This window comes from Durio zibethinus, chromosome 2 (genome assembly GCF_047325235.1).
Source record: "Durio zibethinus cultivar Kanyao isolate XHJ-2024 chromosome 2, ASM4732523v1, whole genome shotgun sequence".
NCBI lineage: Eukaryota > Viridiplantae > Streptophyta > Magnoliopsida > Malvales > Malvaceae > Durio > Durio zibethinus.
Window position 1 is genome coordinate 9,190,912 of NC_143163.1, and position 26,808 is coordinate 9,217,719.

The 26,808-nt window shown below is 32.2% G+C and overlaps 2 protein-coding genes across 2 annotated transcripts; both read left to right on the forward strand.

Annotated features, from left to right (window-relative positions):
* Nucleotides 1-11,219: 11,219 nt before the first annotated feature.
* LOC149519968 (uncharacterized) lies at nt 11,220-11,714 on the forward strand. The gene has a single exon (XM_089752067.1). It carries the CDS (start codon nt 11,220-11,222, stop codon nt 11,712-11,714), a length of 495 nt encoding a protein of 164 aa, XP_089608193.1.
* A 173-nt stretch (nt 11,715-11,887) lies between these two features.
* Nucleotides 11,888-12,979, forward strand: LOC149519969 (uncharacterized). Its single transcript, XM_089752068.1, has 3 exons — nt 11,888-12,036; nt 12,203-12,313; nt 12,499-12,979. The coding sequence occupies exons 1-3, from the start codon at nt 11,888-11,890 to the stop codon at nt 12,977-12,979; spliced, it is 741 nt and encodes a 246-aa protein (XP_089608194.1).
* The last annotated feature ends 13,829 nt before the right edge of the window (nt 12,980-26,808 follow it).

Consider the following 26,808-nt stretch of genomic DNA (forward strand, 5'->3'; position numbering starts at 1 on the left):
TCAAAGACCTGAGATTGATGAAAATTGACTTGAACAAGTAAAAGACCTTGTATCTATATCGTTAATCTTGATTGATATAATCAAGATCAAACTAGACTATAAAGAACAATTAATTCAACTCCTGAGAAATAATGCCAACCTATTTGCTTGGACATCATATGAAATGTTAAGGATTGACCCTAAGATGATAGTTCATAAATTACATATCAACCCTAACATAAAATTAGTTTGACAAAAGAATAAAACCTTTGCCCTAGAAAAGTAAAAAGCTATTGAGAAATTGGTCAACAAGCTATTACAAGCAAGCTTCATTGGAAAGCTCTATTACCTTGAGTAGATAGCTAACGTGGTTATAGTAAAAATCACAACGAAAAATAGAGAATGTGCATTGATTTTACATACCTCAACAAAGCTTACCCAAATGATAGTTTTTCTTTTCCTAGTATAGATTGGCTTATTGATGATAGTGTCAAGCATGACTTTTTTAGCTTTATGGATACCTATTCTAATTATAATCATATCAAAATACTAAAGAAAAACAAGGAAAAAATAGCATTCATTACTAAAAAATACCTATATTGCTACAAGGTCATGCCTTTTGGCATAAAGAATACAAGAACAACTTACCAAAGGTTTGTCAATAAGATTTTCAAAAATTAGATCGACCGAAACATAAAGGTATATATAAACAACATGATAATAAAGAGTAAAAACATGATTGAGCACCTAAAAAACCTGAAAAAGACCTTTAACACTTTGAAAAAAAAATATAATATGAGACTTAATCTGAGCAAATGTACCTTTGAAATCATGTCGAGTAAGTTTCTCGACTATATGATTAACAAAAAGGGTATAGAAGTAAATATAAGAAATGTTTAAATTGTCTTAGAGATGAAAGCATCGACCTCGATAAAAGAGGTATAGAGGTTAATAAGAAGAATAGCTGCTTTAAACAAGTTCATGTCCTAGTCGGTAGAGCATTGCTTGTTGTTTTCAAGATCTTTAAGAATATTTTTTACTTTAGATGGACACCCAGTGTAAAAAACATTTGAGAAGCTCAAATAGTTTCTCTCTTCTCTTTTCATTCTCTTTAAGTTGAGACCCAATGAAATATTATATTTATATTTGGCCATAATTGATCAAGCCATTATCTTAGTGTTGGTCTAAGAAGAAGAAAAAAAGTAAGATTGGTATACATTGTAAGCAAAATGTTGATAAGGTCGAAAATAAACTATGTCAAGATAGAAAAACTAGCTTATGCAGTAGTCTCGCAGGCCAAAATGCTTAGACCATATTTTTAAACTCACACAATCCATATGATGACCAACCAACCATTTAGGCAAGTCCTGCAAAAATCAAAACTATCAAGAAGACTAATAAAATGGGCAATAGAAATTGGTGAATACAACCTACAAATGCTACCTATGTCGGTTATGAAATCCCAAGTCCTAGTAGATTTTATTGTGGAATGCACTACGGTTCAAGCCAATGAGCAACTTAAAAAAGGTAAGAAAGTTAAAAAAGAATAAATGTGGAAACTTTTCATTGATGGGTCAACTACTAGCATAGCAATAAGGCCGGCTTGATTTTACTCAACCCAGAATACGTGCAATTCCACTACACCTTTGAATTCAGATTCAAAGCTTTAAACAATAAGATTGAATATGAGGCATTAATAGATGACTTAAGGTTAGTGGTTGAGTTGAAGGCAAATAACATCATCATATAAAGTGATTCTTAGCTAGTGGTTGGCCAAACAAATGGTAAGTTCAAAGCCAGAAAAAAGGCATAAAAAAATACTTAGACAAAGCATTGACCTACTTTTTTACCTTTTCTAAAGTTGAGGTAAAAAAATGTTGAGGTAAAAAAAAACATCGATATACTTTTTATCTAAGTTGGCTTCAAGGATGATAATAAAGAGCTAATGATAGGTTTTAGTAGAAGAATTGGCACAAAAAAGCATTGAAAAGAAACTTGTTTAACAAATTGAAAAAAAAAATTATGGATGACCTTGATCGAGGCATCTTGACTATAAGAGAACTGCTTAAAAATAAGGTTCAAGCTAAAGTCATAATGAAGAAAGCTCTTAGTACATTATGATCAATTAAAAAGCTATATGAAAAATCTTTCAATCTACATTACTTGAGATATGTAGATGATGAGGAAGCAAACTACATTAAGGGATATGTGAAAATTACCTTGGACTTTATTTGAAAGGATATGTATAAATCACTTTGGACCTCGACCACTTTCCTATAAGGTACTCATACAAGGTTACTATTGGTTAACTATAAAAAAAATGTAACCAACCTCTGCCACTTGCCTATAAGGTACTCATACAGGGTTACTATTGGTTAATTATCAAAAAAGACGTAACCAATCTGGTGAGAAAATGTGATAAATACTAGAGATTTATCCATGTACAGCATCTTTTTTTAACAAAACTAATCTCTATAATCAACCCTTAGCCTTTCATGCAATAGGGAATAGACATTCTTGGATGTTTCACTCCGACCATAGAGGAGAGAAGATTTGTCATAATAATGGTTGATTGTTTCACAAAGTGGTTTGAAGCCAAGGCCTTGACTATGACAATAGAAGAACAGGTTAAAAAGTTTGTCTAAAAAAATAAAGTTTACAAATTTAGTCTATCATGGTCTATCATAACAACTAATGGTAACAGTTCAAAAACCTATAGTTCAAAGAGTAATGCTCTAACTTTCACATCAACTTGAGATTCACATCGGTAGCTTACCCTCAGTCCAAAAGCCAAGCCTAGGTGGTAAATAAAAAAATATTGGAAGCCCTAAAAAAGAGACTAGATAAAGCCAAAGACAAATCGGTCGATAAGTTTCCTAAAGTCTTGTGGGTACTAAGGACGACCACGAAGGTCCCTACAAGAGAAACCTTTTTTTACTTAGCATTTGGGTCGAACATTATGGTGCTTATGGAGATCGATCTTCTGAGCTTGAAAGTCAAGCTTAAATTGGAAGAGGGAAATAAGAATGCCCTCAGAGTCAACCTGGACTTAGTAGAAGAATAGAGAGATAAAACTCTAACTAGAATAATAGCTTACCAGTATAAAATATCTAACTATTATAACAAAAAGGTTCGACATAAAAATATAAAGAAGGATAACTTGGTGCTTAGGAAGGTTGAAGCCTCAAAAGTGGATGACCGAGGTGGCAAATTAGCCTCAAACTGGGAGGGCCCTTATGTGGTCAAAAGTTCATCTATGATGCAACCTATAGATTGCAAGATATGATTGGTAATCTCATTTTAAAGACATGGAATATAGATAACCTTAAGGTTTACTACCAATAGCTCGGACAACTCTGAGCTCACACTTGTACTTTAGAAGTTATCAAATAAAATTTACAATTTGATTACATTTATTATGAAAATCCCAAACTTAAGTGTTGACCGATCTAATTTTACAAAACTTTATAAGCTCGAGCTGAGACTTGATTAATTCAGATTCTCAAGATTCTTAAATAATTGATTAAATCCTAATAAGCTCACTTGATTTGAGAGAAGATTGCTTTAGTCAATTGATTCAAATTATTTAAGCTTGATCGAGCATAGTCCCTAAGCTAAGACTTTGTTATTTAGTTTACCAATTAATTGATTGATTTGTCTGAGCTAAAACTTTATAGCTAACTCATTGATTTGTCAAAACACAAAAAAAAAAAGACAAAGAAAATGCAGAATTAAAACTTCAACAAAAAATATTCCTATTCACTTCATTAATAGAATTTTCATTGAATGATTCGTAATTCAAAAATATCAATTGATAAAAGTTTGTAGAGTGTTTCAACTAAGGTCATTACAAAAACCTGATCTTATACTGACAAAAAATACAAAAAATATGATACAAAAAAATCAGTTGATAGAAGTTTGTACAGTGTTTCAACTAAGGTCATTACAAAAACTTGACCTCATATTGACAAAAAATATAAAAAATAAACAACATAAAAAAGCTCTTCACGCATCCTTATTCAGTAGCAGTAACAGTAGTGATGGGCCCCTCCTTAGCCTCGGGTGTAAGAGTAACTTCCAGCTTGGTGTCCATTGTTACATCCTCATCATCCATTTTTTCTTCTTCCCCCTTAGACTGAAATGGAGCACTTGTCCTCAGGTTGTTCAAACTGATGTATGAGGGTCAAGGTTCAGATAATTGTATTTAAAGTGGACTTCATCTTTGCAAAGCTCGAATGTGCTAAAAACATTTTTCTTAGAAAACTTGACCAGAAAGTCAGTATACCTGTTAAAGACCATGAACTCTTAAACGATCTCTTCTTTGTACTCCTTCTTGGCCTTCTACTTGATCTCCTGCTTCTCTTTTACCTCAACCTCTAACTTAGACCTCAACTTCGTGATCTCAACTTGAGCCTCATTAAGTTTTTACTAGGCTTGTTCCTTCATTGATTGAGCTAAGGCCTTCTCTACCTGCCTCTCTTTAAGCTTGATTGTTAGCTTGTCAAACCTCTTTTTCCACTCCAGCTCTTTCTTGTATGAAATAAAGAAGCTAAACCGTAAATTGGTAATTTTGTCAATGTGCTTGTAATTTTCCTAGCCTCAAACTTTCAGATCTTTTTCAGTCTTTAAGACGTAGGCCATGGCCATATAAGTGTGGTGCAAGACCTAACTAGCACAGATTTTAAGCTAAGGTGGGAGCTTCTCATAAATTGTAAAAAAAAGTAAAACTTAGACTTGGAAAATAATAAAACCAATAAGAGTAGTACGAAAACCAAACTGAAATATAGCTTACTGTTTGGAGGAATTATAACCTCAAGAAATTTTTTGGCCATGTTGACACTCTTTAGTGGGTTCTCAGTAAGAGTGTATTCCAAGCCAGTGGAGAACTTCTTTAAGCTGGGCCTTAAGACCTAAACCTCAAGGTCCATAAGAAAAGATAAAACCTCTATCATTTACTTTTTGAAAGGAAGAAGAGTTGCTAAAATTTCCTTACCCACAATTACTTTTTACTTTTCTTTGGTGATAGTAGAAACTTAATCTAAAAAGCTTGGCTACTGACTTGAGGGGATTTATTTGCTTAGTTCCCCTCTCAAGAAGGGGCCCCAAGCTAGATAGCCTACTTTTTTTAGCCATTCTTGGGCTTCGATTTATGGGTAAACAAGCAAAAGTCAAACTCCTTTTAAGGCTGAAAAAACATATCTACAAAAATGAGCTAAAAGTTAAAAAAAATAACAAAATTAAAAATCCTATAAGGTTATCTTATACCTATCTCAATACATGAACTCACTCACTATTTCAAAGGAGGTCAACTTATTTGCATTTATAACCAACTTTCTCCCTAAGTGAACTTAATTATTTTTTTATGATCTATAAAATTAAATGCAAAGAGAGCAATGGGTGAGTCATCAAAAATCTCGAGCTCATTTAAAATTTTTCATACCTTAAATTCATCATTTTTATTCTTTTTCTCCTTTTAGATGTAGAAGAAGAGTAGTTTTTAGTTTTTTATTTTGTTCATACAATCCTTAAATAGTTTTTTAGATGGATGGGCTATCACCTAGAACCATATTTTATCATGCATATATCTTTTGACTAAGAAGATTTTTAAAAGAAGAAAAAATGTCTAAATGTATACAAAAAACAATGAATGCTACTATGTACTGAAATGAATTAAAGGTGAGTTGGATGATAGTTAAATTATAAGAAAAAAAAATTTGAACAAACATAACATGTAAGAGAAACCACAGACCAACCACCATCAAATCCCAATACGCCCAGAACTAATGGCTCTCCAAATTATCAGTGATCCGATTTTTGGTGGTCATCATTAATATGCTATACCCCTCCTTTGGAAAGTAAAAGTTAGCTTTCAGAGAACGAACATGATAAGCAAAACACATATTAGAGTAGTCTTCATGGTTAGCCATACCCTTCAATTTTTTCATCACATCTTTAGGGACTAAATATAAGGAACAGAGGGTGAAAAAAAAGACCTGAGCCATGCCCTTTAAGTTTGAGGAAGACTCATCCATATTTTCACCTTCCTCAATTTAGTCATCCTTTCCCACCTACTCCTCTTTGGAATCTTTCTCTTTGACAGAGCCTTCATTGTTAGAAGATTCAAACTTTTGAGCAAGAGTAGGATTTTAAGTTAGAGTAGTAGTGGAAAGCACCATAACATCAGAGAAAAATAAAGGATAATAAGACTTTTCAAAAAAAAATGAAAAGAGATGTCAACAGAATTTGACTCAGAAAGAACAGAAAAAGAAGGGATAAAAAAAGCATTAATAACAGAAAGTTAAGGGACAGAGAAAGAAAAAGAAGTTGAAAAGGTTGAACCCTAGAACGGGAAACAAAAAAAAAAAAAAGGTTGGCAAAATAAGTCAGACCAATTTGAAAGATTAAAAATAGAACAAGAGGATTCTCAAGGCCAAAATCAATGGCATCACATAGCTCATTAATGTTTTGAAAGACCCACTTTCTTTTTGCACGAGCATTGTCTTCCATTCTCTTATGCTCTTTCTTTGACATCAAATTTAGCCAAAAGGCCATTTTATTATAATCCTTGCCAACAATGATTGAAGTGACCTTGTCATTATCATCATCATTCCCTCTGTTAAAATGACATTCCCTGTACTCTACCTTGAAACTTTTTGAACCTCTATAGCTCGCACTAGTGGGCATAGTGAAAAAAAAAAAGAAAATGTATCAAAGTGAAGGGTTGAAAAACAAATGAAAAAAGAACTTTTAAGTAAAAAAGAAAGTGAAAGCTTTTAAGTCAATAAAATCAGGTTAGATTAAGAGTAAAAAAGCAAAAAGATGAAAAATGGAAACCTTAACAAACCATTTATATAGTTAGGCTTCAAATCAAATGAATGGCACAAATTAAGCCATGTGTTAAACTATCATTGGAAAATGGCTTTTCACTTTCCCAACTCTGGATTTTACCACCCAAAAAGCTTTCTTTTCATTAAATGTTATTTTTAAATATATGAAGGCCAAATTGATCATCTTACTCGTTAAATCGACTAGACTAATCATAGAACTTAGGTCAAATCGGTTGAATGCACCAATTGCCTGGTCAACCTTAAGCCAATCTTATGCTCAAACTTTAAGAAAACAACATGAGTTTCACATTAGACACGTAAGCCTCATCAATACACTCAAACTTACTCTGCTTGACCCCAGGCCTCTACGACATAAGGATATTCACCTCGATAACCTGAGGACAGACTGGCTACATGTATAACTCGAAATGTACACTTAAGATCAAGCTCAACATCTATACTAAAATGTCAAGTTAGCACATTCCATGGTAACCCAAGTTGAAGTTAATAGCAATCATGGGGCTTTTACGCCCACTTTCACATCAGCCTCTTCAACATTATACTTTGGCAACATAAGGTTAGATCTCTGAAAAACTTTTTAAAAGCCCACATTACAAAAATTGAGGTTGAATTGGTGAACATACACATTAGAAGGGTCCAATCGAGCATCTACCAATCTATTACTCAGACTATTCAATGGGGAGACCAGGGAGATCGAATGTTAGGAGTATTTTTAGATCCAAAAAGCATTTTGGTTATTCTTTTCATTAGACATTATTAGCAGACAATCAAAGGTATTTTGGACTTTTGGACTGACCTAACATGTTCAATGCCACGTCAGCTTGACTCTGTACTATTATGTCCACTAGATCTCTTACCTTCTGCATATAAATAGAAACATCTAAGTACTATCATTCCATTCCATACCACTCATACGTTCTTACTTTTCTCTCATTTTGACCTCTTTTATACTAATCTATGACTTGAATGTTAAAGTGTAAACGTAAAAAACACCTTCTACCTTTGCCTTTAACCATTTTTTTCATTTTTTTATAATTTTAGGGTTTTGCCCTTTAGCTTGGAACTCAGCGCCAACACTAGTAAAGAGATGAGTATTCAAATTGAAGATTTTCATTGTAAAAATAAGAGCATTAATCTTCTATTAAAGAAATACTTTAACGATTTAATTATCAATGGCATGATTTCATATTAACTACAAATTGTGCACAAACCGATCGCTTAGGCTATTACATTTTATCTTGGTTCATGTAAAGTAGGTCATTTTCTATTGATTCTAACCAGACCATTAACCGATTCTTATTCAATTTTAAGGCCTAATACAAGACTATTTTAATTTTGGGCTTCTATTCAATTGACATCACTAAAGTGATCCATAAAGTCATACCCATTTAATCATATAATACATTTTTTAGAGTTGATATTTTTTTTATATGGTAATGTTACCTCTAGCTCCTGAACTATAATAAAATATTTAATATAATATTTAAATTTTAAAAATTTTTAAAGTGATACTTGAACTAGAATTTTGTTACCTGATATGACACTTTTAGGGTTGTTTATTCACCATGTGTCACTATTTGAAATTAGTCACATTAGGGAGAGTACTATATTAGTTAACATAATCATAGTTCAGGTGCCACAATAAAAATTTTAAACTTCAGTACCACATTAAACATTTTACTATATTTGAATAGCTATTCATGACACTAATTTTTTTTTATTATGAAATTGGTTAGGACTAAATCTTGGTGTATTAAAAATTTAACACTCTATTGATTGATCACATGATTATTGACCATCAGTAATTTATTTTTTTTAATTACTACATCCATTTATTAATGTTAAAATTTTAGATAAGAATTTCACTCAAAAAAAAGTTTGAGATAAAATTTTGATGGTTAAATGCTCAATTCGTTTGGCTGCTAATTTAATTAGAACTAAATATTTTATTTTATACAAATAAAGATTAAACATTATATACTTGTAACAATATAAGAGTTTTTTTATGAAAAGATACTAAGTAGTCTCTCTGGGGTTTTCTCTTTATGTGAGTTAGTAGTCTTATTTTTTTACAAGAGTTCATTGCCTTAGAAGTACCACGAGAAGGGTCTTCTTAAGGCTGGTAGAGTTTCTTATGTTTTACTTTTGAGGTTTCTTTCGATAGTATTGTAGTGTTTTCGGTGGAGAAGCGGCCATTTCAATAATGGCGGATGAATTGGAAAATTTATGGGAAGATTTAAAACTAACAGAGGAGGAAAACGAGGGGGTAGTGGCAGGGAAGATAACCAGCAACAGAGAAAGGGAAGAAAGGAAAGCTTGGCTAATGGGCACTCTATTAACGAGTCGACTGTACAACAAAGAAGCAATGAAGGGAACCTTCAAACTCCTATGGCGGGTGGCAAAAAATTTTAAGATAACTGACCTGGAAGATAAGATTGACTTATTCAAGTTTGCGAATCTAGCAGACAAAAATAAAGTGATGGATGGGGAACCCTGGTCCTTCGATAAACAGCTATTGGTACTCCATGAATACGAAGGGAATTTACTGACTAGGGGATTAAAAATTTAAAAAGACATGCTTTTAGGTCCGAGTTTAGGGGTTACCTTTGGGTCTAAGGAATGAAGAGAATGCTAAGAAATTAGGGAACAAAATAGGTTCGCTAAAGGAGATAAACGCAACACTGGACAATGGGGGATAGGCAAGATTCATTCGTGTAAGGGTGGAATTAGATGTGACAAAATCGTTAAGAATGATGGTCTTAATTACAAATGGAGATACAGGGATCCAGACAAAGGGACGTCTGAGTTATGAACCCCTGCTAAGTTTTTGTTATACATGAGGAGGATGGTTACGAGGACTAAATGGATAATCCAACTGACCCTAAACCAAAACAATACGACGCCTGGATGAGGGCTTCCCCTTTGAAGCAAAAATTAAAGACATGGGATGGGAGACACCAAGGACCGAAAGAGGTGCCGAGTAGCAACAGAGGAGGGTCCAAGGCTAGAAAGGGAGTCGGACAACCAGAGGCAACATCGGGTGGAACGGTGGGTCGCAGGCTGAACCTGGACATCTCACGTGACTCAGAGGGTGCGTTGGTGCATAACGTATGGAAGTCAACATTTTAATTCAAGAAAATTCGCTATAGAGCAAAATTGAACCCCTAATATCATGGAGGAAATTTTGAAAATTATGGAGAGGGAAGAGAAAGAGAGCTCTATCCCTGGGGATAAGGATACAACAAATATGGGTGGGTTCCACGAGGAGATGAGTTTCTCTGGGGCCCAAATACAAAGTGCAAGGGGACAAGGAACCTGACCCAAGACAAAAGAGATAAGTTGTGGAATAGACGTACAAGCAAGCGGCATATTCAACAATATTCTCAATTGCGTGCAGGAGGACACGCACAAAGGTGGTAACGCGGTACATGGGGACCATACCAAATCCATGCAAAAGGACCACTCTATAGAAACATAACCATGCAAAGAGGCGTCCAACGTAGGGGTATAGAGGAACATTGCGAAAGATGTCTATACGGGAAAGGGTGCTGACAGTAGAAAGGAAAATAAAGTAGAACAATTTAAGAGGAGATGGAAGAAAGTAGTGAGGGAAACAAAGGTGGGCCCAAGGAGAGCTAGAGTAGAACTTGGGAAACGGAAGCAGTGCCAAGATGAAGCCAGTGACATAGAGGTTAACGTGGGGGAGAAGAGAAGCAGAATGATGAAGGAGATGCCATCCAACCATACAAACATTCAAGTGGTGGAGACTGGGTACTAGTCTCGCCGAGGACAATGAAATGCTTAGCTTGGAACTGCCATGGGCTTAAGAACCCATGTGTGGTTTGAGTCCTTTAGGGTTTACTGAGGAAAGAAGATCCCGATGTGGTATTCTTGTGTAAAATCATTGTAAATATTAGAAGACTAGAAAGAATAATAACAAGGTGTAAAATGCATGGTTTGTTCGGGCGGATGTGGTGGGTAAGAGCGGAGGTCTAGGGATGATGTGGAAGGAAGAGGTAAAAATGGAACTGCAAAGATTTTCTAAGTATCATATAGACATGAAAGTAGCAGACCAGGATGAACGGAACTTGAGGTTAACTAGATTCTATGGGGAACCAGAAGCGAGAACAAGAGAATAAGCCTAGGGTGTTCTAAGGAGGCAAGCCAAGAATAATAGTTTGCCGTAGATATGCCTTGGAAATTTCAATGAAATTCTTTGGTATCATGAAAAACAAGGGGGAAAGACAAGACCTGAGGAGCAGATGAGGGCCTTTAGATCTATCATTGCAAAAATAGGTTTATATGATCTCGGTTATCTGGGATGAAATTCACATGGAAGAGGGGACAACAAGTGGATACGGTGATAATGGAGAAGCTGGATAAGGTAGTTGCATGCAACGCTTGGAGAAGATGCATCCAAGCTACGTGGTACGGCATTTGACCTGCTCGATCTCAGACCATTGTCCCATTTTAGTCAATATATTGGAGAGGCTAAACAAGGAGAGCAACAGGAGAAAGAAGCAATGTTTTATGGAAGATGCATGGTTGAAGGATGAGGAGGGCAGACTCCTGGTGCAATGGGTCTTGGAGGAATTCAAAGGAAGGGAACTTATTCAGAAATCAGAAACGATAGGGGGAAAGCTATTGGTCTGGGCAAAAGGGAAATTTTTTCGGCTACAGGCAAAGATCGAGAACCTACAAAATCAGATTGAATCTCTCAACCATTACCTCTTTAGCCAAGAGCAGCTAAAGAAAGAATTATCCCTTAGAGCAAAGCTAAATGAGTTGTTGGAAAAAGAAGAAGTGGCATGGATGCAAAGAGCTAGGACAAATTGGCTTAAAAATGGTGATAGGAATACTAAATTCTTCCGTGCAACAGCTACATAGAGAAGACAGGAAAATATGATCAAAAGTTTGGTTGATAAGGAAAGGGTGTGTACGAGGGGGAGAAAGAGTTAACCAATCATGCCGTGAATTATTTTGTAGACTTGTTCAAATCAGTGGGGTCCAATAGCCAGGGGAAAATATTAGAAGCCATTTTACCGTCCATAACACCGGGGATGAACGATCAACTTACAACACAATTTACAGAGGGGGAAATCTTTGAAGCTGCTCAACAAATCTACCCCTATAAAGCATTAGGTCCGGATGGTAAGCCAGCTAGCTTCTACCACTCTTTCTGGCAAGTTATAGGCTCAGAAGTCACAAGGTACTACCTTGGTGTCTTGAACGATGGATTTAGTGTTCGGGAAATAAATTGAACCCACCTGGTATTAATTCTTAAGATAAGAAACCCCCACCAAAATAACCCATTTTAGATCGATAAGCCTGTGTCATGTTCTATATAAGATTATAGCCAAAGGCCTTGCCAATAGGTTGAAAAACGTTTTACCCTTCTGTATAAGCGAAAACCAAAGTGCATTTGTCCCGGGAAGACAGATATCTGACAATGTGCTTATTGCATATGAGTTGTTGCATACCCTGAGGTAGAAGAATAGGGGGAAGACGAGTTGGGGGCCCATCAAATTAGATATGAGCAAGGCGTATGATAGGGTAGAATAGGGCTTCATCAAGGCTGTTATGAAAAGGATGGGGTTTTGTGAGAAATGGATTTCAGTTGTAATGCAGGGTGTGGAATCTGTTTCCGATAAACTCGTTTTGAACGGGTCAGTCTCGAAAGCCTTTGTTCCAAAAAGGGGACTAAGACAAGGGGATCCTCATCCCTTTATCTTTTCCTGACATGTTCAGAGGATTTGTCCGCCCTATTAGCAAAATACCAAAAAGAAGGTTTACTGAAGGGTGTTCGTGCTTGTGTTAATGGTCCGCGCATCACTCATCTGTTTTTTGCAGATGATAGTCTGCTCTTTATTAAGGCAAATCTCACAGAGTGTGAGAGGGTGAGAGGACTCGTAAAAGTTTATGAGGAGGGATCATGCCAGAAGATAAACTATGAGAAATCTGGGTTATTCTTCAGTAAGAACTCTAGCAATGAAAGAAAGGAAGAAATTAAAAGGCTGTTTGATACCCAGGTCACAAAGAGCCCAGAAAGGTATCTGGGACTACCTATGTTTCGTGCAACAGGTAAGAAGAGAGAATTCAGTTGGGTACTTGATAGCATGAGGGAAAGAACCGAGACTTGGAGTCAAAGATAGACTTCGGCGGGAGGGAAGGAGGTGTTTATAAAGGCCATACTGTAGGCTAAGCCATCATATGCAATGGCTTATTTTTTGTTTCCTAAACTCCTCTGTCATAAGCTGGCTATGATCGTAAGCTCGTACTAGTGGAAAAATAATAATAAGGGAGGTATCCATTGGTTATGTTAGAGTAGGCTTTGCAAGTCTAAAAGGGAGGGAAGGCTAGGTTTTCGAGATATGGAATGTTTCAACTTAGCTTTATTAGCTAGACAGGGCGGAGAATCATGCAAGACACATTAACTCTGGTTCATAAAGTTTTGAAAGCCAAGTACATCCTTTATGGATACAAAAGCAGGACATAGATCATCGTATACTTAGAAAAGCTTGTGCAAGGAAAGGGTAGTCTCGAAAAAGGGCCTTAGATGGCGAGTGGGGATTGGGTGAAAAGATTAGAGTTTTTATGGACCTATGGATATAGATATAAGCTCCTTTGTGTTAGGAATAATAACTTAAATCTCATAAGACATTTATTTGGGATTGATAAGATATTGTTTGATGGACAAGAAGACTTACAGAAGAAGAATTCTAAAAGAAAAAAGATTCTTAAAAGATAAGTTTGACTTGTAAGGAAAGGGTATTCTTGAAAAAGGGCATTAGATGGCAAGTGGGGATTGGGTGAATATATTAGAGTTTTTATGGACCTATAGATACAGACGTAAGCTCTTTTGTGTTGGAAACAATGACTTAAATCCCATAAGAGATTTAGTTGAGATTGACCAGATATTGTTTGATGGACAAAAAGACTTGTAGGAGAAGAATTCTAAAAGAAAATAGATTCTTAATAGGCAAGTTTGACTTACAGAAAAGAATTCTAAAAGAAAAGGGATTCTTAATAGGCAAGTTTATATGGTTATAAATAGGTGAAGTCTTTATAGGTTTAGGTATGAGAAAAAGTTGTAAGAGTGTTGTAGGATTTTGTAGGATAAACACCTTATAAGAGTACTGAAGATTTACATCTTATGAGCGTATATGTTTAAATGTTTGCGAGTGGACTAGAAAGACTGAGAGGGTCTATATAGGTATGATGAATGGGTACATATGGGTATGTGTTTGTTTGTATTGAAAATGTGTACATGGGTTTATGTTTGTTTGGGTTGAGAATACTTCGTAGGATTAGAAGAGATTAAAAGAACCTACGGGTATTAATTGTTGAGTGTGATTTGATGCATGTTTGTAATTTTTTACAACTAGTGAATCTTTTTTTTCATCGATGGATGTAAGTGAACTAGACTAAACCACGTTAAATTATTGTCTTTATGTGATTGATTGATTATTTGATTATGCTTCTGTTGGTGTGATTAGATTTGGGCTTTTGGCCTAATACGTGATATTAAAGCTGCGGTAAATCGCTAACAAGTGGTATCAAAGCATAGTTTGAGACATTGGAAAAGGTAAGTCCAAAGGAGCTCAATTCAATAGAAGAGTTCGAGTTCAAGTTTTGAGGATTGAAGATCAGTTTGCATGAAGCGTGAAGACACACAAGAGAAAATGATTGTAAAACTTTCATTGTAGGTGGAGCCAAGCATGTCTAGCATAAAGACAGATGATTTGATAGAATTTGAATCAAGGTGGAGATTGTTGGAAATAATGACTCAAATCTCATAAAAGATTTGTTTGAGATTGACCAGATATTGCTTAGTGGACAAGAAAACTTACATGAGAAGAATTCTAAGAAAAAATAGATTCTTAATAGGCAAGTTTGACTTGTAAAAAAAAATTATAAAAGGAAAGAGATTCTTAATAGGCAAGTTTGTATGGTTATAAACAAGTGAAGTCTCTATAGGATTAGGTATGAAAAAAATATGTAAGAAAGTTGTAGGGTTTTGTGGGATAGACACCTCATAAGATTATTGAGAATTTATGTTTTATGAGTGTGTATGTGTGAATATTTAAGAGTAGACTAGAGAAGACTAAGAGGGTCTACATAGGTATGATGAATGAGTACATATAGGTATATGTTTATTTGTATTGAAATTGTGCACTTGGGTTTGTGTTTGTTTAGGTTAAGAATATTCCGTAGGACTAGAGGAGATTGAGAGAGCCTATGGGTATCGATTGTTAAATGAGATTGATTTGATGTATATTTGTAATTTTTTACAACTAATGAATCTTATTTTTCATCCGTAGACATACGATAGCTGGATTGAACTATGTTAAATTATTGCCTCTTGTATGATTGATTGATTATTTGATTATTCTTCCACTGGTATGATTAGATTGGGGCCTTTTGGCCTAACACTTTATTCCAAAACCCTATGAATGAGCCACTCTAATAGTGGAACTAGTCTGTGAGCTAATAGACAATACATGTTGTTAGGCCTGAAGCAATAAATATAATAACATAGAAGTAATATATCGCAATAAACCCATAGTAATAGACAATAATCAATAATATAGAAAAAATAAAGCACATTAAGATTTACATGAAAACCCTTCAGTGTAGAAAGAAAAAATCATGGATCACTAGAAAAATCTTCACTATCAAATAATGGATATACAAAATTCTTCTCTAGCTAAAACTAGAGCTAATCAACAACTAGAGAGTGACAATTGGAGAAATCTTACCAAATAGATAACTTAACAAATATATCATGGATTTGTTTCTAAAGAGCTTTGAACTCAATCTTTACCGTTTAAAATATAAAACTCTAAATCATAAACCTGCTGACAAAATTTTAGCTCAATCGGATCACGAATTGACTTTCGTTCAACCAACTTTTCTTTCTCCCTTTTCTTTTTATTTTTTTGGCTTTTCTTCTTAACTGATTTGTGATGCCACCTTTTTTTTTCACCTTAAAATAACCCCACCTCTTTTTATTAAGTAGCTAGAGCTTTCTTAAATATGATTAAAAACACAAAGGGCCACGACATTTGAATAGTAAAAAAACCCATGGGATTGGACCCCACTTTTTTAGCAATATCTCATTTCAGCCCTATTAGGAGGAGATCATTGCCATAGCAATTTTATTTAGAATTTCCCTTGACCAACGAAGTTACTACAAAGTTCAAAGTTTTTTTTGAGAAGTGTCTTGTCAACATATCTACTACATTTTTATTATGATGGATTTTTTTTAATAACCTCTACTGTTTTTCAATCACTAAACATAACCAGTGATACCTAATATCAATGTGCTTCGTTTTAGAATGATACATGGCATTCTTACTCAAATCTAAAGCACTCTAGCTATCATAGGACACAACATACTCTTTCTGATTCAACCTCAATTCAAGAAAAAAATATTTCATCCAAAGTATTGTTTTACCTGCTTTGGTTGCTATAATATACTCAGCTTCTGTAGTTGACAAAATAACACACTTCTACAACTTAGACTACCAAGACATAGCTTCTCTTGTAAAAGTGAACAAATACCCTAAAGTAAATTTTTTACCATCAAGTCACATATCATGTTAGCATCAATAAACCCTTCTAGAATTGGTTGTGAAACTCCATAACTAGAGCATATTTTTGAAGTGCCTTTTAAATATCTAAAAATCTATTTCACTGCTTCCCAATGAACCTTTCATGGATTAGAAAGAAATCTACTCACTAAACCAATTGCATGAGCAATGTCAAACCATGTGCAAACCATAAGATACATCAAAGAACTGATTGCAGAAGAATAAAGAATACTAGACATAGCTAGTTGCTCTTTCTTAGTCGTCGTATAAGATTTTTTACTCATATGAAAATGATTGACAGGTGGACTGCTAATTGATTTATCATGTTGTATGTTGAATCTACTAAGCACTCATTTAACATTTTTTTGACAACCACAGCTTTTCAGCTCTCTTATCTAGATTAATATTGATACTGAGAATCTATTTTACTAGACCTAAATCTTTCATGTCAAAAGACTTAGACGGTTATTCTTTGAACCTGTAAATCATACTAGCATCTTGTCCAACAATTAATATATCATCAACATAAAATAAGAGAATAATGAAGTTACCATCAAAATTTTTTTTGATATACACACAAGGATCTGCTACCATTTTTTTATGGTTGTGGCTCACCATAAAAGAATCAAACTTTTTATACCATTGTCGTAGAGCTTGTTTCAAGCCATACAAGCTTTTTTTTCAGTTTGCAAACTAAGTGCTCTTTTTTTTTTTTACTTCAAAATCCACAGGCTGATTCATATAAATGTTTTCATGCAAGTCATTATACAAAAATGTAGCATTGAAATCAAGTTGCACAAGCTCAAGATTCAAACTATCTGTTAATTTTAGTACCATTTGAATGGAACTCATCTTCACAATTAGAGAGAAGATCTCATCAAATTGATGCTTGGTTTCTGAGAAAAACCTCTCACCACCAATCGAGCTTTGTACCTCATTAGCTTGCCACTATCTTTTTTTAATTTGAATACCCATTTATTTTTCAACAACCTTATCCCTTTCGAAAGTTTAACAATATCATATATATCATTTTTCTGTAATGACTCAATCTCTTATTTCATTACTTTCAATCAGTGCTCTCGATCTGGAGTAACCTGCACATCTTTGAAGCTCTTTAGCTCCTCCTTAATGGTAACTAAAATAAAATCTAAACTTGAATACCTGATAGATGACCTGTGCTCTTTAATAGATCTCATAGGCTGAAACTCTACACCACTTGATGCCGAATGTAGCTTTTCCTGTTCAACACTCTTAGGTAACGGAGATTGTTCCTTCTACTCAAAACTGATTACATCTGGCTCATCACTAACTATGACTAGCTCATTCATATTCTCAAGTTCTATTTCTTGTTCATTTTCACCATCTGTGGCTCTTTCTTGTGGAATCTCTATCGATATTGAAACATTACACTCAATAGTAATCCATGTAGTCTTCTCATTTTTCTCAAGGTTTGCTATAGTTTTTTCTTCATGAAAGATCACATCTCTACTTTTGACTGTCTTTCTCTTTACTGGATCCCATACCCTATAGCTAAATTCCTCATTACCATATTCTACAAATATACAATGTGTGACTTTTTTGTCAAGTTTTAACCTCTGCTCTTTCGGCACATGCATGAATATTTTACACTCGAAAACTTTCACAAAAGAGTATGAAGCATCTTTTTCTGTCCACACTCTTTTTGGAATAAGAAAGCTTAAAGAAACTAATGGTGATCTATTAAGCAAATAACAAGCTGTGTTGACTGCTTCACCCTAGAATGGCTTTGTTAATTTTACCATCCTTAATATGCATCTTACTTTTTTTAAATGGTGCCATTCATCCTTTCAACTATATCATTATACTGTGGTGTTTCAAGTTTTGTCATTTTATGCCTGATCCTATACTTTGAACAGTACTCTTTAAAGTTTTTGAATGTGTATTCCTCACAATTATCAATCCGAATGCACTTTAAAAGTAATCCTATCATCTTTTTCACCATGGTATAAAATTTTTAAAAATACTGTAATACCTAACTTTTATTTTTCAACATATATACCAAAATCTTACATGAAGTATCATCAATAAAAGTAACAAAATACTTGCTACCACCTAATGACTCAACCTCAATGGGATTACATATATCAGAATAAATTAATTTCAACCTATTTTTTTTTTTTTTTAGAACTCTTACTAAATGAAACTTCACGATGCTTACCAAATAAACAATGTTCACATGAATCGAGAGACATACCTTTGATCAAGAGAATAAGAGACTGCCTTACCAAAACCTGTAACCCCTTCTCACTTATATGTGCCAGCCTTTTGTGCTATAAGTTTGCTGAAGCATTATCCTCAACAGCATTTATCTAGTTATCGTTTAATTACATCCATGTCTTATGCATTATGTAGCATAGTTTTTCTCTTACAACTACCATAGATTTTTTTAGAAGCTTCCACTATCTATTCTTTTATCGACTCTCATATCATTCTTTATCAAGGATATTAATAGAAAACAAGTTCATTCTCATATTTGAAATGTGTCTAACATCCCTCAAAGTCAACATGTAACCTATACTAGTTTGTATAATAATATCACCAATTCTAACAATCTACGACACATTCTTATTTTTTATCTTGGTGTAACCAAAGTATCTTGCTTTATAAGTTGTAAACAACTCTCTCTTAAGAACACAATGATATATCACTTTTATGTCAATTATCTACTCAATGTCAAGATCACCAACATGATTACAATCACCATGTGTACAAATCAAAGTAACTGAATCACTTTCTAAATTCACTGCTGCAACATTACTATTATCCAAAATTTTGCCATTCTCATATTTTCGCTCTTGCTTCAAGATTTTGTAGTATCGTTTTATATGACCTACTTTACCATAATATAAACACTTTACTTTATCTTTGGACTTAGATCTATGTTTAGACTTACTATGACCTTTTGAGTTCTAACCTCTGTCGATATTTTTAGCCTTATTTTCTATTATCAGAGCTTGATCCCAGGGTCTGAATCTTTTCGTCTTACTTCTTTATTAAGCATACTTTCATTTATCATCTTTAATGTCATTTTGTAATCAGGAGCTGAATTAAGAACAACCACAACTAAAGTATTCTAGTTGTCTAGCAATGAACCTAAAAGAAACAACGCTTTTATTTCATTATCTATCTTAAGCTCTATAGTAGTCAACCGATTAAATATATTTTAAAAATCACTTAAGTGATTTGTAATCGATTGTCCATCTCTGTATTGTAAAGTTACAAGTTTTTTAACAAGCATAGCTTTATTGATACCTATTTTCTTTCATACAATGCTGTCAATTTTTTTCAAATAGTGTGGGTATCTGTTTTCTACGTTATATGATAGAATACACTGATATCAACTCATTTTTTTATTGTAGCAAGCATCTTTTTGCCTAATTTTTTTCAACTTTTATCTTTCATATCTGCTGGTTTAGTCGAATCACCCAATACTGGCTCGCACAAATCTTTACAGTAAAAATAATATTTCATCATAGGCTTCCAAATTGAATAATTTGATGATATTAATTTTATCATGGAACTTGTATCACCCTCCATGATCTCAAATAGAATTTGCTTTTGTCTTGGGTTATTTTTGTATCGATATCTCAAAATAACCCTCGCTCTGATACCACTTGTTGAGCTTGAAGTAATAAACACAATAACGCAGAAGCAATATATCGTAATAAATCTACAGTAATAATCAACAATCAACAACGTAAAAAAAATAAAGCATACCAAGATTTACATGAAAAACCTTCCAATGTAGAGAAAAAAAAGTACAAATCACCAGAAAAATCTCCACTATCAAATAATAGATATACAAAATTCTTCTCTAGTTAAACTAGAGCTAATCAATAACTAGAGAGAGACAATTGGAGAAATCTCTCTAAATAGGTGACTTAATAAATACACCCAAATTTTGTTTCTAAAGGGTTTGAAACTCAATCTTCACTGTTCAGAATATAAAACTCTAAATCATAAATCTACTAATAAAATTTTAGTTCAATCGGACAACGAATCAACTTCGCTCAACCAATTTTTCCTTTTCTTTTTTCTTTTTATTTTTCTAGCTTTTCTTCTTTTCCTAATTTGCGACGCTACCTTCTTTTTTCATCTTAAAATAATCCCACGTAATTTTATTAAGTAGCTAAGACTCTCTTAGGAAAATCTAAAAACACAAAGCCTATGATCTTTAAATAGTCAAAAATTCATGGGGCTGGACCCACTTTCCTAACACATGCCGGGGTGGGATAAGAGTAAGCTGGAGGAACTATTCTGAGAAGATTATGGCAATAACATGTTGCAATGGGGAGACACAAGATGTGATTGTCTGGCACTTTGGGAATGATGGTATCTATAGTGTACGTAGCGATTATCACATAATACAGCCGGAGATGCGGTACGACAATGAAAGAATGGAGGCCAATAGCGAGGGAGAAGGGCAATCACCTAAATTTGAAGACTGGGGTAAGATATGGAGGACCTCGCTTCCTAGCAAAGTAAAAATTTTCGTTGGAGAATGTGTCATGACATACGGCCCACGCCCAAAAATCTATATATGACGAAGATTGCACTACACTGTCTTTGTACAGGCTGCGAAGGAGCTGGGGAGACCGTAGAGCACGCAATAATGGAGTGTCCCAGGGCAAAGGAGGTATAGAGAGCAGCGGGTTATGATGAAAACAGTTTAGGTTAGCAGGGAACAAAAGTGCGAGATAGGCCAAAACTCCTCGCAAAGGGTTTCTATAAGGAGATATTGAAGATGGTGATAAAGCTAGACTGGGCCATTTGGAAAAACAGGAATGAATTGGTAATGAACTAGGTCCAACGTCGTCCTCCACAAACAGTGAGGTTCGCACTCCAGTACAGGGAAGCATATCAATTAGCACAGATGAGAAATGAAAGTAAAATCACCCAGATCCTGACAAGTGGAAAGCACCTCCAGAAAGGGTAGTAAAACTCAACTTCGACGGAGCCCTTGATATAAGAAATCAGATAGGAGGCCTGGCGTTAGCAATCAGAGATTCTCGGTGTCAAGTTCTTGCAGCAATGAGTACAACAGAGTCGCACGTAAACGGTTCCAAAACAGTAGAAACACTAGCTGTGCTCGAGGCGGTAGGATTTACAGCTGGTAGGGGTTTTCCAAATATAATCTTAGAAGGGGACTCAATGGGAATTATCAATCAGATAGAAAAGAAAGCTCTTAATATGTCCCCTATAGGAAATCTGATTGAGGACGTAAAGAAGCTTTTGTATAGTTTCCGAAACTGAACGAGCATACATGTTAAGAGGGAAGGGAATAGATTGGCCCACTATCTAGCAACGTCAACTTAAGAGACTAGAGGTGAGAGAGTATGGGAAGAGAAATTGTCAAATATGTGAAATGTAGGGTTGGCATCGAGTCGAGTTTGGGACGGTTTTTGTTCGCTTCGAATCTAATTCGACTTTATGTGTTATTAAATCCGAATTCGACTTTGCTCGAAATTTTTTTTATTTTTTCATACCCGAATCTTATCCCGACCTTATACTATATAAACCGTACTCGATCCAATATTATTTTTTAAATATAAAATATTATTTTTTAAATATAAATATTTAAAAATATCATTATATAAATATATGTAAATTAAATAATTAATGAAAAAATAATTTTTTATATAATATCGAGTCGGATCAAGTTTGCCTAAAATCTGAATTCGATCCAATCTCGATTGTTTCCTAACCTTATTCGATCCGACTCGAAATTTAAATTTAAAAAAAAAATATCGATCTCATAAGATCGGATCGAATCGATGGTGATGGGTTGGATTGCTAACCCTAAGTGAAATGTAATACTCCAGCAAGACAATGCAACACCTTCAAATGAAGTTCCGTTTATTTCAAAAGAAAAAATAGTTTTAAATGAAAATGTGACTTTAGAAGACACAGCACTGTTAATTTTGAAAAATATAACAGATGGCAATAATGTGTCAATTTTCAATTTAAAAAAAATATTTTGCTTCTTTTCAAACTTTTGAGCCCATATTCTATCCCTTCATCAGCGTCTCCTTCTTCCCTTTTTTAGGTTTTTTTTTCTTGAATTATTCTTCTAGGTTTTCTTAATCATAAAATTTTTAAAAATAATTCAAACAATTTTAGAAGAGAAGATCTTTCTTTTTCTCTTAGATCTCATTGAAATATTTCATTCTTATTCTGAACACCATCTGTCACTTTCTTTTTTTCTCTTTGATAGGAAGAACAACAAAATTTTCATCTTTAACTCAACATGCATTTGTAAACATTCAATGAAAAAACTCCAAAAATATTTTAGCCATGAAAATAAGTGTATTTTGTTTTTGTTTTTTAACAAAGAAACAAGTAAAGCAAAGGAAAATTGTACCCCATATCAGTAGGAAGACTGTCCAGTTAGAAAATCCCTCGTCTATCGGCTTCATTGATAGAGTATTAGCTTCCTGATCTGAAAATCCAATGCCAGGTCGAGTATGCTCTTTCTAGGATAGTAAGAACTCTTACAAAGGTTATTCCCATTCGAAATTTTTTGTTGCTTCTGGTCTTGGGAACTCATATGCTCTAGCTTACAATCTCTTTTTTTGTAGCCTTAACCTAGTTCTGGTCAAATTGAACAACTAGACTGGAATTTCCATTTTCTCTTCCTTTTTCCCGTTTATCTTTTCTTTTTATTTTTTATTTTTCATTTTTTAAGGAAAAACAAGTAAGGTGATGGAAGGAAATTTTCTGAAAATTAGAAGAGTGTGGAGTAGATAGAGGAAAAGAAGGGGAGAGAAATTTTTGCAAGATTAATTCAATTGTAATTTTTTAAAATTACTTTTTAAATTAACTTTTTTTAAATCATTTTGGACATGTGGACAATAGTATTGCCACGTCAGAAAAAAATAATTGACTCGCCGTACCAACAAAAATGATATATAAGAAAAATAAAATTCTAACTCTTGCATTAGTTAATGGCGCATTTAGTATATATTCTCAATTTCATTAGAAAATATCCTAATTTGTTAGATCCCAAAAATGTTATATCTTGATTTGAATGACATAAAACGCTCGATCTTTTAATTAAAAATCATTCAAAAATTTAAGTTTAAATTGAGTATTTAGCCAATTTTGATCATAAACGGCTCTCTGTATCTGTAGCATAGATTTTGAATTGTTTATGCTTTTCTAGGCAAATCATATTATTTTAGTTAATAAATAATTTCAGTTTAAACCTTTTCCTAGGACAAGATATCAATTGCAGCTTCTTTGTAAAGATTTAAATATTTTATTTAATGATAAGTATATATATTTATCAAAGAGTTGGTTTGGAATCTCCATCCATCAAATCAAGATTTAAATTTGGACAATTATAAATATAAAAAATATACATTTTAAAAAATAAAATTAAGTATGAATATAATTTCGTACATTATATCATTATGTATAAGATAAGTATATATTTTAAATGCATTGTACAATTTGTTTATGAAATTATTTTACTTAAATTTAATTAATTATATTGTTTTATACTTTTATTGGTTTCTCTTTTGAAGTTATAAAATAATATTATGAAATAATATATTTTAATAAACTATATAATTTATTGAAATAATATATAAGCATAAAAATAAAAATCATTTTTAAAATTTATATTATAATTAATATAGTTATATATTTTATTCTTTATTATAGCAAATTTAATAGATGGTTGATATTTATTGTTTTTGGTTAAATTTATATTTATATGCAACGTTTTTATTTCAATTTTCATTAAACAAGAATATTTTTATCTAATTTTTGTTTGTGTGAATAAGAGTGTAAATGAACCGAATATGTATAAACTTTAATATGTTTATAATTTATTTATTTAATTAACGAATCACGAATGTTTGATTGTGATTGTTTAGTAAATTTATTAAATAAATATAAACGAATAAAAACCAAGCATATTTATGAACTATTTATTGAGCGCTCTATTAGTTTTTACAAATGAATTACACATGTACGAATTTTGCTATGTTCGTGATTTATTCGTTTAATTAATGAATTTTAAAATGTTACTCGTAATCATTTGTTAAACTTAATAAACAAATAAAAATTGACATATTTACGAATTGTTTATCAAACACTTGGTTCGTTTATACCCATAAAAATGAATTTTTAGTTTTTTTTAATTGAGATTTTGATAATAATTTATAATTTTTTTGTGATTATTAGGTATTTATGTTTTATTCTCTTTTTTTTTTTTTTTTTGAAAAAATAAACCCAAAGAGTGCTTAATTGGATGTCAAATGGCAACTAATGAAGCCATCATTGGGTCATAACTAAAAATTAGTTTAAATTCTGTATGATGCATAAGTGACAATTATATTTTTATATTATCAATTTATTTATAAATATTTAGAAAAGTTTAAGAAGATATATAAATTTTTTAAAAAATAACATTTAATCTTAAAAATTTTGGGAGCATTTCATTTATAATTAATATTGTAATACAATTAATCAATCACAATTCATAATTATATGGGATCCATCAAAATTCTTTATAAAATCCACATTTATAAGTGGAAGACTTCTATATAATTTTTTATTATGATTGGATAATTATAATATTATAGTAAAAAGAATGGTAGGTGATATGTTCCCAAAAATTTTATAGTTCTTAATATAATTTATAAATTACTTAATAAAAAACTATTTTATGTGTAGTAAGTGTAATATATATTTATATTGTATAGTAACAATTTTTTTATTATTTTAAATTTCATTCCTAGGTTTTTATTTGTAAATTATCCAACAGACTTTAGTAACTATTTTAAAAAATGTACTACACAAAATTTTAATTTGATTAATAATGAACATCTGTTCAAATGTCTAAATCATCATATATGTATAAAATTCAAATATATTGTAATAAATGCCAAGTCTTTTTTATATAAATTATAAATTTATATATCTTAATTTTATTATATAAAACACAATAAAATTTTGATTGTCTAACATTTATTTGTGTTATTGACTTTGATTTTTTTATATTTATTTTCTCTAAAACCATTATTTTTTAAAATTTATTGATCAACCCTTTAGTTTTGTAATATTTATTTTTTAACTTTTGATTTTCTTGTAACTTATAGTTTTCTATCTCTTTTAAACATGAGAGTTATATGAATGTCTTTCATGTCTTCATTACATTTTTTTCTCCCTTTCTTGGATTATTGTCTTTTGATTTCTTGTATTCAATTTCTTTAAAATAATTATTTATTAAAATTTATTGATCTAACCTTTGATTTTATAACATTTATACTTTTGAATTTTAATTTTATTGTGACTTATGGTTTTCTATCTCTTTTAAAAATGAGAGTTATATAAGTTTCTTTCATATATCTATTACACTTTTTCTCCCAATTCTTGTTTATAATATTACTTGGATTATTGACTTTTGATTTTCACATATTCATTTTCTTCAAAATCATTATCTGTTAAAATTTATTGATCAAATATTTGGTTTTGTAACATTTATATTTTTAACTTTTGATTTTCTTATAACTTATGGTTTTCCATCTCTTTTAAGGGTGAAAGGTTATGTAATGGTCTTTCATGCCTCTATTACATTTTCTTTTCTCAATTCATATTTATCATAGTACTAATCATAAAGTTTTGCTTTTTTTTTTTATTATTGTGATTTGATTTGATAATTTGATAATTTTGTAATTTTGTAATCATAATCTATGATTTTTTTGTTTTGTATTTCAAGTTTGTTTGTTAGTCAATTGATATATTTTTTTAGTGCTTCTATTTTTCTTATAATTTTATACTTGTTTACAATATATATATATATATTTTTGCAATTTAAACTTGACTATTAACCATTACTAATCAAGAGGTTTGTTTATTATATCTTTTCATTTTTATAATTTTGTTAATTTTTTTTATCATGATTTAAGATTTTTTTTGACATTTCAAGTCTGTTTATTAACCAATTGGTGTATATTTATCATTGTTTGCACTTTTATAATTTTCTTTTTTTGCTGTGATTCTTTTCTTTTTTTTTTTTTTTGTAGTTTAAACTTGATTTTTAACAAATTAGAATATACTACAATTGATTATTATTTCCTAAAAGGAGGATTGAATGATCAAAATTTGTGTTTATCGATTGTGAGATGTTTATAATTTTACTAAACAACATGTTAGTACAAAAATGATGTTAATTGATAAAAAGGTATATATGTTTTTTTTTCTATTTTTGTTATGTTATTTTCTTATCTTTAATTTATTTTGTTATTTTTTGGTTAAATCATAAGCATGAATATTGTTTTTTATATTTTTTATTTATGACTTTTGATTTTCCTTTTTAGATTATATAAATGCTTTCAATC